This window comes from Vombatus ursinus, unplaced genomic scaffold (genome assembly GCF_900497805.2).
Source record: "Vombatus ursinus unplaced genomic scaffold, bare-nosed wombat genome assembly UNPS02014735.1, whole genome shotgun sequence".
Classification (NCBI taxonomy): Eukaryota; Metazoa; Chordata; class Mammalia; order Diprotodontia; family Vombatidae; genus Vombatus; species Vombatus ursinus.
In genome coordinates this window covers 3,382,350-3,395,634 of record NW_020954513.1, presented here as the reverse complement: position 1 = coordinate 3,395,634, position 13,285 = coordinate 3,382,350, and the positions used below count along the sequence as shown (strand labels likewise).

Genomic DNA, 13,285 nt, shown 5'->3' with positions numbered 1-13,285 from the left:
TGTGTGTGTGTGTGTGTGTGTGTGTGTGTGTGTGTGTGTGTGTGTAGCTATAGCTGTAAGATTTCTTGTTTTTCCTTAGAGACATGGGCACCAAATACAAGCTGTGTACTCTGATGATATCATGTTAATGTGTTTTTGCTTAGTTCATTTCTTTGGAGTATAGTTGATGAGGTCAGTTGTGTGTCTAGTCCCTTTTAGGCTTGTGTTCCTTACTCCCAGATTATTCCCTTCCCGAGCCGTGCACCCATTTCCAGGCAGCTGGTTCACAAAGGTGTGTCATGGTGGTAGCTAGATTGGATAATGTTCCATCATTGCTTAGAAAACATCTCAAAGTTCATGTTCTTCTAATGGTAGACATACATACACACAATGTAACTTTCAGTTATATATTTTAAAGAATGGTAAATGTAGTATTTGAAGACAGGCCTTAATTAAAAGTTGTTTGTTTGGTTTTTTTGGTTTTTTTTTTTTTTCATTAGATGGTAAGACTTCAGGAGATTTTCAAGACTTTTTACTTGGGTAAACACAGTGGGAGGAAGCTTCAGTGGCAATCAACTCTAGGACATTGTGTACTAAAAGCAGAATTTAAAGAGGCAAGTGTTTGCTCTCAGAGTTTGTTTTGACTCTTCCTCATGTCTACTTAATCATTCTTCTTGCTAGGAGCATTAAAAAAAAAAACCCTTTTCTTTTTTGTCCATTTATCCGAAATAGCTCCATGGGGTGGTGATGCCTTTTCACTCTAGCCTTGGCAGGTTTTTACTCTTTAGGGGGCCTTTTGTAGAAAGTGATCTGTAATAACTTGCTGCAGAAACAAAAACATTGCCTCTGCCCATTGGGGCAGAATCCACATGGTGGGATATGGGGGAGCTGCAGAGGTGGGACAGAGTCCACAAGACTATTTAATGCTAAAGGGAGCTTTTTTCTTTGCTGTTGCTTGATCAATAGACTGGAAGATGAGAAGTACACAGCCCCTTTCCATTTGTTTAATTTGAATTTTGAAGTTAGAAGGGACCTTAAGTGGGGATCCTTTCTCCCTGCACCTGCCATGTTACCACTTAAACCCACCAAAATCAGGCACTTGAAAAATACTTATAAAAAAATTAGCAATTTGATTTATTCTTAAATGTGAATGAATTTATAATAATGTGGGGTTTTTGTTGTTCTAGACCAATTTCATCTGTGTAGCAAACTCCCTCCACTGGTGCAGGTCAGCAAATGTCTGTAACTGAAGTTTTTCAAGAGTTGTTGCTTGGGGCACTGAAAAATTAAAAGACTTGGCCCAGGGTCACACACCTCATATGTGTCAGAGGCAGAACTTGAACCCAGGTCCCCTTAGCCCTCTGTTCACTAGGCCATGCTGCGTCTCATAGTAATGTTTAACCATTGTCTTTATTCAACAGGGGAAAAAGGAACTCCAGGTGTCTCTTTTCCAAACTCTGGTGCTGCTAATGTTTAATGAAGGTGAAGAATTCAGTTTGGAAGACATCAAGCAAGCTACAGGAATAGGTTTGTATTGAATTCGTCAACTGTCAAGTTAATACTCAGTACAATACTGTAGGGCCTGGCTGCCCTCAAGAGTTTCTGAGGCAGAGAGAACGGTGATTTCAGAACAGTTACATGTGATATTGCTTCTAAGCACAGCAGGTATCCTTCGATGGATTTGTGATCTCACCAGTGGTACTCATACCACAGTACAGATAACAACCAGCTGTTCTCATGTTCCTGTCTGTGTTCTTCCAGAAATCCTTCATGGAGAAGCGAATCAAGGCCTGATAGGCGTTCCTCTTGGGTGTTGAGTATGTTGTGGCTCCCAGTGCCACAACTGGATAATCTGCTGTCTTCACCCTTTTTTGCCTGACTGGCCCCACCTCCTTTTCCTCTCATCCATGTCTTTGATAATATGTTTTATACCTCTTGTCACGCACGTCATTTTGGTATGAGTAGACTGCAGGAGAGTAAGGTGGCTCTACATTGTCCTTTGCATCTCCACTAAGTTTAGTTCTTCTGAGACTGGTGCTGTATGATTTGCAGAAGTCATATAACAGTAAATGGGAGTATGTTTAGCATTGAGAAGATGGGCTTTTGTAGTAGGAAGCAGCCTGAGATCATGGAAGGCACTCCACATTTTCTCAAATGCCATCTTGCCTGCTCTTCTCATTCTCTTCAGTTCTGGGTCCCATCCAAATGCATGTCATTCTTCATTTGTTTTTTTCACACTGTGTGGTGGCCATGGCTAGTGAGGAGGCATCACTGTTTTTCAGGGCTCAGTGTAGTCAGCAAAGTGTCCTGTGCAGATAAGATATGGAAGCCCTCACAATCTAAAGGAAATTCGTCTTTCACTTGAACTTTGTACAAGTCATCTCTTATGACAGTGGTGAGAAGACCTGTGATAAATGTGTCTCCCTGTTTGGGCCTCTTAGCGTTGCTAACTAGGGAATTCTGGAACAAGGTTATCTCAGTGCTTGTTATCTGTCAAGGAATTTAGTGTGATTTATGGTTATTGGATGGGAGACTTGAAGGATACATAACAAAGTGGGATCTTAGGTTCTCTCCACCTTGGTTAAGTCTGTGACCCTGAAGACATGTCTACAAAGAACTGTCTGTGAAGCAGGTTTGTTCCTATTTACCCTGTTTATCTTAAAGATACCCAAGAGATGTGCAAGGCCTATCCTCCGAGGTTATTAGAGATGGAAAAGTAAGCTGCTAGTCACTAGTTGCTGATTTCTCCGTTCTCTTTCTTGGAGGTAATGACATCATCTGTAAACTTTTCCATTCTTTTGGAAGGAAGAGGGTGAAATTTTGATCCCTTTCGAGTTTTGTCATCTCTATCTTGGATTTCTTTACATATTTTTTTTCTCTTTACATATTTGGTTCATTCCAGCTGCTTTTCTCAGCTTGATTTTGTTGTGTGTCATTTCTGCTTTCTCACATAGCCTGTTGAGTACTGTAGTGTTCGAGAATTCAGATGTCCTTTCACTGTCATCAGCGATGAGAATAAATCACTATAGAAACATTGGCTGATCTGTCCCATTTTGGGGCTATTTGTTTTGCTCCTTTTGCTCTGGTTCATGAGTGTTCTTGAGCTGATTTGGCTTAGTTGGGTCTTAGGGTTGGCTAACTGCATCTTGCAGCTTTGTACAGAGGTGCTGTTTGTAGTTTGCAATTTTCCTTCGTCACGTTTTGCAGAGGAGCTTTTACTTTCCAGTGTTTGTTGGCTGGGGCACTTTCTGGGCTCTTTTGTCCTCCTCTTCGTGACAGTTATTTTACATCATTTAAACTTCTCTAAATGTCAGTCTCAGTACTTTTGTCTATTTTTCAGAGTCAACAGCTTGTTTAAAAAGCTTGTGTTGGAACTGGTGTAATTGCATGCGTTTTCTTCTCATCATTATCTTTCTAATTCAGTGTTAATATATCTTGTTTTGATACAACAGACACCTCCCAATGAATACCCAAATCACACCATTCCCTCAACCCCAATTTTATTCCCTGAAAACATGTAAGGAAAACCACGTAATTGGTGTGGCTGTGACTGATAGTGCATAGCAGTTTCATCATTCCTCACTTGTTAACAAAAAGCAAGAAGAAATGCATTGTGACGCTGATAGGATGGCCCCTGCATTGTCTTATTTTTGTTGCCTGTTGGTGTTGTCCTGCAGGGGCTGGTCTATATCAGTAGAAGGAATTTCTTCACTTGGCTGGGAGTTCTCCATACCAGTGAAATCACAAGTCTGCTCTAAACAAAGCAACACTCCATTCACATTGTGCTAGTTGGGGTGCTCCTTTCTTTACTCTCCATCACTCCACATGTGTACATTTTCACGTGATTCTTGGATTTCTTCACATTTGTCATTGCTTACAACGTAGACTATAGTTTGTTCCCCATTTGTTAGGCACATCTTTTATTTTCAGTTTTTTATCACAAATTATGCTTTTATTGACTATTTTGATTTGTAAGGGTCTTCTCTTGTTTTGAATCGCCTCATTTGGGTATCATCTAATCTGGTATTAATTTTGATCTTTGAAGCAAATGATCAGACTTGACTGTATATAGAAGCTGATTCTTAGTGCCACATTAGTCACCATGTATTCCTTAACAGTTGAGATATGTTCCATTTCATTTTCTGTTATTGAAGGATCTTATAATGTTCTTGGTAGAATCCTCTGCATCAGATGTGGTCTGTAAGATGCACCTGTCTTCAAGGTACTGCAAGGCCAAATGACCCAAATCTAATCCGGGTGTGCTCCTTGGCCAGCTGCTGATTTGACCTGAGGATTTGCTCCTGGAAGGCACCAATCAAAGCAGGGAGGAGATTTTGTTCATGTCCAAGAGTTGGTTGGGCCACCTTTATGGCTAGGCTGTCTGTAGTTGAGCAGTAGTGTTGGTTAAGTAGATAGATAAGCAAGGGAATGTTTTGACTTGCTATAGTAGGCATTTGGCATTTGAAATGCCAACACTTTGAAACAAAAAGATGGCAAATTAGTTTCACTGAGGAGAAGAGAAGAGTCAGAGACACGAACCTACTGTTTTCAGGTCTTAAGTGACGAGGGTCTGTACCGGAGTGTATGTGTGCAGATGCTGTAGAACTAATGAAGGAAGACAACTCAGTGCTTGTTGACAGATTGTGATAGAATTGTAAAAGAAGAAGGAACAGGTTAAGGTCATTGGAAACAGGGCTGGAGGATAGAATTTGGTGGTACTGGGCAAGATTCAGTTCAAGTGGCTCAGTGCAAGGCACTAAGTGTACATACAGAGACAATGAGAAATAATCTTATATTGTGATGTGTGTTTCCAGGCTGCAGCAAAGGAACCAGGAGAAGGAGATAAGAAAGCTAGTGAGGGAGTGATTGAAGGACTAGATTGCCAGAGGAGGGGAGAGAGGGGATGGAATTGGGGTTTAAGTGGAAAGGCCATCCTTGACAAGAAGAGGCTCCCAGAGCCTGAAATAAGTGAGGAGGGAATGGAGGAATGATGAGAGGAGCTTGAAGTGGAAAATAGGAAATGGATAGGTTCCCCCCCCCCCACAATTAGCTGAGAGAGCTCTTCACCTGAGAGTGAGACTTGAGAAGAGGTTTAGAGTAGCCTTTTTCAGTGAGGGGAAAAATAGAAAGATTACCTTGCATCAATTAAGACCAGCTGAGATTAGAAAAGGTAAATTTGTAGTGGACCTGGTCATCTCAGTTGCCATTTCCTCTCATAGTACTTAGCAGCCTTTGAGTAAGAGCTGAGATGGTAGGGTTAACCTAGGGTTGGCTTTTGGTACGGTGTGATCAGTAGGAAGATAGGGAGACCAGATTCAAAGGTTGAGGACAACGTCTAGTTAAATGGGTTGACTGTGAGGTGTAGACTGCAAAGAGAGGGGAGGAGAGGGGAGGCTGGAGTAGCAGGGAGGGGTAGAAGGCCTGGTCATCACCGGAGAGAGGGGGAATGGCTAGCCATCACAAGAAGGAGGCCAAAAACAGATTGCAGAGAAATGAGGCAGGAGACAGCAGGTTAGCAAGTTGTAGACAGATGATTTCTCTCAGAAGTTAGGATGTGAACTGTTGATTTGACAGTCATCTACACTGAGCTATTCACTGAAGCCACGAGAACAGGAGGAAGACTTAAGAACAGGCCCTTCGTTGGCTATGCCCAAAGAGGACATCATTTGATAACATCCAAGAGCAATTGCAGTAATAATCATAATTCATTTCTGTAGTGCTTTAAGGTTTAGAAACTGCTTTCCTTGCAACAACCCTGTGAGGTAAGTAGTGAGAGTATTCTTATCCCTCTTGTTCAGATTAACCCGTTTTAAGTAATGTGCCCTTGGTCCATCCAACAGCTAGTAAGTGTCAGAGTCAGAATTTAAATTGAGCTCTTTTCTGATTCCATATTCAGGGTTTTCTGCACAACATCCCTAGTGGAGGGATGGGGACAGGAGCCAGATCCCAAATTAAACGTTGTTCTCCTTTTGGTTGGAGATGCGGGGGAACTCTGGGTGTGGCCTATTGTGCCCACCAGATAGCGCCAATATCTGGGGTGATTTTGCAGAACTGGTTTTTTGTTTTGTTTCATTTTGACCTTTGTTGCAAGGGAAGACTGGGAGTTGCGGTAGAGGGTATGTGAGGTGGAAGAAAATGGCCTTAGGAAACGTCCCCCCCGGCCCCTTTTAAAAAATTTCTCGTACTTGTTTGTGTCTGGGAGCAAAGGACCTACATCCTAAGCCATTGTTTCTTCTTCAGAGGATGGAGAATTAAGGAGAACACTGCAGTCATTAGCCTGTGGCAAAGCTAGAGTTCTGGCTAAAAATCCAAAGGGCAAAGACGTGGAAGATGGTGATAAATTTACTTGCAATGATGACTTCAGACACAAGCTCTTCAGGATAAAAATCAATCAAATCCAGATGAAAGAAACGGTATTTTCTTTTCTCTGTTTTGTAATGTCTCTTGCCTCTCCTTGATGCTTTTAAGATGAACTCTCTGTCCTACTACTCTTTTACTGAGATCGTGTCTTGCTTGATCTGTTAGAGTGAGGAGTACTTTGAGGAAAAATCTCCCAAGTTAGATGAGCTTCAGTTGTGATCATCTTTGTGTACAAAGAAAAAGTTGTGATCATAGCATCAATTTGGAACTCTCAGAAGCTTTTAGTTTAGAATGTCAATTTTCTACTTAAATTGCTGTCTTTGGGATTAGGCAAGCATTGTCTCCAAAAGGGTTCCTGCGGATATGGATGTTGGGATATATGACACATCTTGGAAATGTTCTGTCTTCATTTTATCCTTTCTGGAGCTCTCCTGGAAACTTTGTACTCCTCAGCACAGGCTCTGTCTGTAAAATGTTTAGTTATCAAACCGATCTAAGTACTGACAGCTCTTGGTCCTTCCAAATCTAAGTCTGGAATGCTACAGTGAGTTTGTGCACAGATGAGGGTCTAAGAAGGGTGTTCCTGACACAAAGATCACCGGTGCAAACCATAGCCAGATGACTCACCTTTACCCAGTTGGGGGGGGGAACCCCACCCTTAGGCCCTGCCATCTCCCAGACAAATGCTATAGTCAGTAAAAGCCCATGGGCGTGTTAGCACGAGTCCATTTCCAACATTGGACAAAACAGCTCCGAGAATGAGAGTTAACACTTCTTCATTTGGTGGGAGGGGGCAGAACTTGGAAAAGAGCAGAGACTTTTTCTCCCCCTTCATTTGGTTTGATTTGATGAGGCAATTGACCTGCTGTGCTGATGGGGCCCAGGATTTGGAATCCAAGCATTGGAGTGCACAATTGGGCTATTTATGTGGCCATTTCTAGATCTCCTATTCTGCCTTTACAGTGGTGGGGGGACAGGAGACCCAATTTAGATTGATCTGCAGGTCCCCTTTCCATTCTCACCCTGTGCCCCGAGCTCCAATGTGGCACGGTTTATAAAGTGCTTTCTTCACCACAGCCTGTTGAGGTGTAGTTTGTGGAAGTACTTGTACTTTTCTCACTTTATAGCTGAGAAGCCCAATGCTTTTGAGAGATTCAGTGCCAAACCCACAGCCAATGGGAAAAATGCAACGTCAAGTCCAATTTGGAGTCAATCCAAATCCAAGGCCCAATCCATTGGACAGACAGCAATGCCTTTTGCTTTATAAAGGTTCCTTTAGAGAAGTCCTAGATGATTTAAAGAGTAATCATATACCATGTCTGTCAAATGTGAACATTTGGTAGGCAGCTCAGGAACAGTTGAGTTTTGATAATAATACTTCAAACTTCTTTTTTTTTTCCCCCGACCTCCCAGGTAGAGGAACAAGCAAGCACTACAGAAAGGGTCTTTCAGGATCGACAGTATCAAATTGATGCTGCAATTGTGAGAATCATGAAGATGAGAAAGGCCCTTGGCCACAATCTGCTGGTTTCTGAAGTATATAACCAGCTGAAGTTCCCGGTTAAGGTGAGTGATCAAGCCCCTGCCTCTGCTTGCAGAAACTACTCCTAGTTTAAAAGGGGGTGGAAGGAGTGTCATCATTTGAGTCTTGGCCTTTTTTCTTTTGGAGAAAAAAAAAGGGTTTGATTTCCCATTGATCCCTTAGGTTGGTTTTTAGGTTCTGATGGCATTATTAGATAACAACACTCTTTTAAAAGACAGGTTTGAAGGGAAGAACAGTTTATTAAAAGGCCCTTACGGCTCAAGGGTACCTTTCAGATTTTGTAGAAAATTTTCAAGTTGATTCTTCTCAAATCATCTCCTTTGTATTTTCACTATGTCACCTGTAAGTCCATAAAATCAGCTCTCAACATCTGTATTGTAAGGAAGTTAGAATTGATGTTGTTGATAGGATGCCCAGTAACTAAACCTATCCAGCTATGAGCTGAGAAAAAAATCACCTACAGAGCCAGAGCAGCTAGCTACCCTAACCATCACCCAATGATATGCCTTGAAATAGCAGAGTGTAATTCTGGTAAATTATAGGATTAGCAATTTTGCTATTGTTCAATTTGCTTCAACAAAACCAAGCTGATGAATATTTATTAAACCTCTCTTTTGTGTGAGGTGTGAAAGCAAAACAGTGCCTGCCTTCAGGGAGCATCCCACTCGGAAATGTTCTGAATCAGTGGGTAGTGGCCGACAGAAATGCTTATTCACATCCTATACAGGACTCCTGAATTCTGATGTCTGCCTTGCTTTAAGAGACGTTGGCAATGCAGAGAGTTGGACTGATCCTTTTTTAGGGGCAGGGGATGCAGGAGATGGTTAATATGAAAGGACTTTTTCACTTTGCCAAAATAGTCCTTTAAATGGTCGACTCCCCTGGTCACATGTTTAAAATGCATTGTTATCATTATTATTATTTTAAAATTCAACTCGCAAATTTTTCAGGGGAAAAAAAGTATGTGGCTCTTACCTAAAGAGAAGTATAGTAATGTCCAACTATCTACAGGAAGTCAGTATCCTTAACTTCCTGAAAACTGTATAAATGCAAAAAAAAGCTCTTACCTCTTACAATGAGAGGTGACCGCAGAGGGAATGGGCCAGTTGGTAGGCAATGAATGGGTTCCACCTCACTGGAGATCTCAAAGCATTTTCAGAGATAGGGGTTGAGCTAGTTGGCCCCCGAGGTCCTTTCCAGCTCTGACTTTCTGTGGTTCTTTAAGAATGCTGAGAGAAATGTACTGAATAAGTTCTATTCTAACTTTATATCTGAATCCTTCGTTATCGAAGCATTCAGGAGTGCTCAGCTCTGAAATGTCCCCTGTAAATAGTATGAAGACTAGAAGGAGCAGGAAGTTCTGAATGATGCCAGTGCAGAGAGGGTACATAGCACTCCTGCATAATATAGGTCAAGATACAGAAGCAAATAGAGGTGAGGGCAGAGGCCTCACTCCTACTGTATCTCTGATGCAGCCAGACCCTCTTCTACTATTACTACTTCTGCTTATTTGAAAATGAAGGAAACAAAATATTGGAAATATACTGTGGCATGGCTGTGTCCCTAAAAGACATGGTAACGGATTTCCCCTCCTATTTTATTTATTCTTTGGTATAGTTCAACAAGTCCCTGTGACTTGGAGAGTGCCCAGTACCGAATGGAAGGTAGCTCACCTGCAGCCTGGGCTTCTGAGGGGAGGGGGTTCGGAGCTCAGCTGAGGCCTCTCCTTCAGTCTTTCCTTTGCCTTCTTTTCCAGCCTGCTGATCTCAAGAAGAGAATAGAATCCTTAATTGACAGGGACTACATGGAAAGAGACAAAGAGAATCCCAACCAGTACAACTACATTGCCTAAAACGTTCGCCTTTGAGCACTTGCTATATCATACACAGTTGCCAGTGGATAAACTAGCCTGTTCCAATTAATTGACTTCTTTTCTACTACCGATGACTCAACGAGTGAAAGCCATTTCATGGAAAAGCATAGTAAAATGGACTTTTTCAGTGGTTGATAATGCCCATTTAAGAGCACGGTTTACATTTAAGAAGAATGCTGTTGAACTCTTTGCATGTTTAGTTGATGGCAACAAAATTCTGAACAATTTGATCTTTCATGCTTCCCTTGATGTGGGGTCTGTGAAGGGTCCCTGTGGTTGGTTGGGGGGGTGGGGGGTGGGGAGTGTGGATTCCTTTATGCACTATGACTAGGAGGCAGTATTCGAGTTGTTATACAGGAGGCTTTACCCAGGATGCCTGAAGTGCATGCAAATGTGACATACCGTACAGAATCCTGGATGGATTTATCACATAGAAAAACCACCCTGAGCTTTGGTTATTCACCCATGTTTTGTGCTTTCCCTTGCAAAGAGAACTAAGTGGTCAAGTGTATTGACACTTGCTTCATAATGTTCTAGTTCACTGAAAGGATGTTTTTAAAACAAATCTTACGCATAAAAAAAAAACCATCTTTAAGGTTTTGGAGCAGCTGCTCCTTAAATATCGAGCAGGTGAAGCAAGAATCACACTGTTTTGTGAAAACAAGCCCCCGTGAAGCTGCAAGTGACATTTGCCCCTCACCCAGCTGTGCTCACCCTCCTAGCACAGCGATGGCCTCTTTTCTGGGCTAAGGTTTCTGCAAGCATCCCAGATTTCTTTTCCATTTGAAGGCGAACTTATTTACTCCCATCCTTATTCTAATTCCTTGAAAAGTCCTAGAATAGAAAATCCTTCAGAATCTGGGGATTTTGAAGGAGAGGACATGCTGGTCCCTCTCTGCCTCTCAAAATCACTTGCAATGTAAAGAGTTGACACACAGTTACAACACAGATGCCACCCACTGTGCAAGAGAATGTCCCAGGCTGGAATGACTGACCACAGAAAAGAGTAGCAAGACGATTGAGCTTTCCAATTTGGGAGGAGTCTGGAGAATAAAAAGGCTGCTTTTCTCCCACTGTGCACATGTACGTTGGTAAGATTTATGCTATAGCCCACAATGCATCAGATCCATCTTGCAGTGCAAGCAAGAAATAAGTGACATTTAAAAACCCCAAACTAGCATAATATTTTGGAACATTGCACCCATGTCACCACCATTTTGAAGCCACAAGGAAGGGAAGATGTTAATCCTCACCTTCAGCCAAGGAGCCTTTGCCTTTTCTGTTTGCCAATTAAATTTCCTTAAGCCCATCCTCGTTAGTGGTCTTCTGTAGCCAGCTCTGGGAAATGCTCTTCTCTTCTGGCACCTTTTTGTGTGAATGTGGTTATCTTAACAAGAGATTGCCTTGACAGGCCTTCCCAACCCTTTCTTAAGCCTCAGCTTTTCAGTATCCTAGATGTCAGCTCCTTCTCTCCTTTCTTGCCCAGTGCTTATCCGACAAGGAAATTGCCATGAATTATCACCCTCCCAGGTGGGCTTGGCCTTGCCCGAGCCTTACCACTCCACCCACCATTAGGAAGGTAGGTAGGTCCCTTCCTCGAAGATATTCTTCTCCCCCGCTCCATGCTTACCACCCTTATAAAACTGGAGGCTGCATCAATTGAAACAAGAGCAGTTACTCAAATAGAAAGAATCAGGAGAAACAATTAATGAAAATTGAAAAATCTTTGTAAATTATAAAGGATTTTCTTTTAGTAAGCTGTTCTTTCTGAGTTGGGTAAGCTCTGTCCCTATTTTTCTCCAATAAAAATTTTTATTAAAAAGTTTCTGAAAAAGGGATCCTTAAAATAATTGAGTATTGGCTTCAAAATTCCCTGCTTTAAAGAGTTTTATAATTTGCCACCATAGACCTGTTTAAAGGGTAAACCCTATGAAGGTCCAAATTGGGCTTTCTGATCTTGCCATGTGCCCTTCTCAAATGAGAGGTGGAGTTTCATGGCTTGTCAGGTCAGCAAACAAAGCATACCCCAGCAAAACCAAGCTAGGTCTCTGGAGACGAGAAGATGACTTTTCCATCATTATCTTCCTCGTATCCTGTGTGTCTTGCCTGGTTCTTCTGAAGTTCTTGTAGCTTGGGCATCAGTCCTTATGTCATAGCAATCTCCTTCAGGAGATCCTCAAGCCAGGCTGTGGTTATGCCAGTCTCAGGGCACCCAGGCCAGCTCCACAACTGACACGTCTATGTCAGCATCTAGCCATAGATTACAAAGAGAATACCTCTTGCATGCAATTCACAGCAGCCGACTTCATAAGAAATTACATTTTATTCTATTTATCTGTAGGTTAAAGATTTTAAAAATATATATATATACACACACACACACCCCCATAAACTTTGCCTTTCACTTTTTATTCAAATCAATTTTGGATAGTTAAGGAAAAAAAAATGACCACTCTTGAATAATCATTTGCAGAAATGTGATAAATATGTTCTGTTCACTGGTTTACATGGACGTGCCAAAGCCCATTATTCATGAGAAAACAAGACTATAGCAAATGAGGGAGCTTCATAGCTCGGTGCGGTTTTTCATTTATATTCTGCTGGTCCTTGTGATTTTTTTTTTTCATCCCTTGACTATCAACATTTGTTTAACATTAAACTGAGATGTCACCTGTCCATCCGGAAGCATCTAATTGGACACTTTGTTCAATGTTATTTTGATCGGTTTTAAGTTGCAAGAGTCCAGCAGCATTCCATCCCAAATGGAATAGGCTTTTGTAGAACAACTCTGCATGAGTTGTATCTGAAGGATGCATGTGGGGAGGGGGTGGAACTAGCCTAGGAAGCCTTTGCAAAGCTTGGCTGATAGAATACGGGAACGTGCTCTTTCACTGCAGAGTCCTTAAAGGGCTCGTGACTTGCTTTTACCCTTAAGCACACATGAAATCTTTGCCGTGTTTCCTAACAGTTTCACAGTGGGTACTGAGGCTTTCCGAAGTTGGTAAATAATGTAAATACGTGTCCTTTCAAAGAGTGAGTCTTTGGGTATTTTGTGTTCTTTATTAAAAAGTTTCGTGTTGATTAAGCCACTCGTCTGTGTGTTTAAAATGCCTTTTTATTTTCTTCACCTTGCATGCTAGTTCTTCATCACTGTAATATGTCAAATGCTCAAAGAATTTAGTGCAGACACCAAGGACTTCAAAAATACTCTAGCCTGTGGGGAAGGACAGCAGAGGCTCAGCTTCCCCATCCATGAAATGGGCATAATATACTGCTATTTTCCCAGTGTTGTTCAATTCGAGAAACAGCTAATGTGTGCCAAGGTTCTGTGTTAGACACTGGGTTTAAAAGACCCCAAATGAATCAGTCCCTGCCTTCAGGGAGCTTATGTTTTGCTGAATCATTGAGCAAAAAGTGTTTTGCCAACCTGAAAGCACAGAATATAACACTGTTGATAGTTATTCTTGTTAAGCAGTGAAAGTGTCCGAGTACTTCAGCATCCTGGTTTTTGCTAAATGAACACACAACGA

The 13,285-nt window shown here is 41.8% G+C and overlaps 1 protein-coding gene across 1 annotated transcript in view; it reads left to right on the top strand.

Annotated features, from left to right (window-relative positions):
• Positions 1-12,841, top strand: part of CUL4B (cullin 4B) — a 46,008-nt gene extending 33,167 nt beyond the window's left edge. Inside the window, exons 17-21 of the mRNA XM_027861385.1 lie at positions 480-593; positions 1,401-1,506; positions 6,220-6,392; positions 7,753-7,905; positions 9,639-12,841. Of these exons, the coding sequence (XP_027717186.1) occupies positions 480-593; positions 1,401-1,506; positions 6,220-6,392; positions 7,753-7,905; positions 9,639-9,734 (642 nt within the window). The 3' untranslated portion in view covers positions 9,735-12,841. The remainder of the gene's footprint in view (positions 1-479; positions 594-1,400; positions 1,507-6,219; positions 6,393-7,752; positions 7,906-9,638) is intronic.
• Positions 12,842-13,285: the final 444 nt, after the last annotated feature.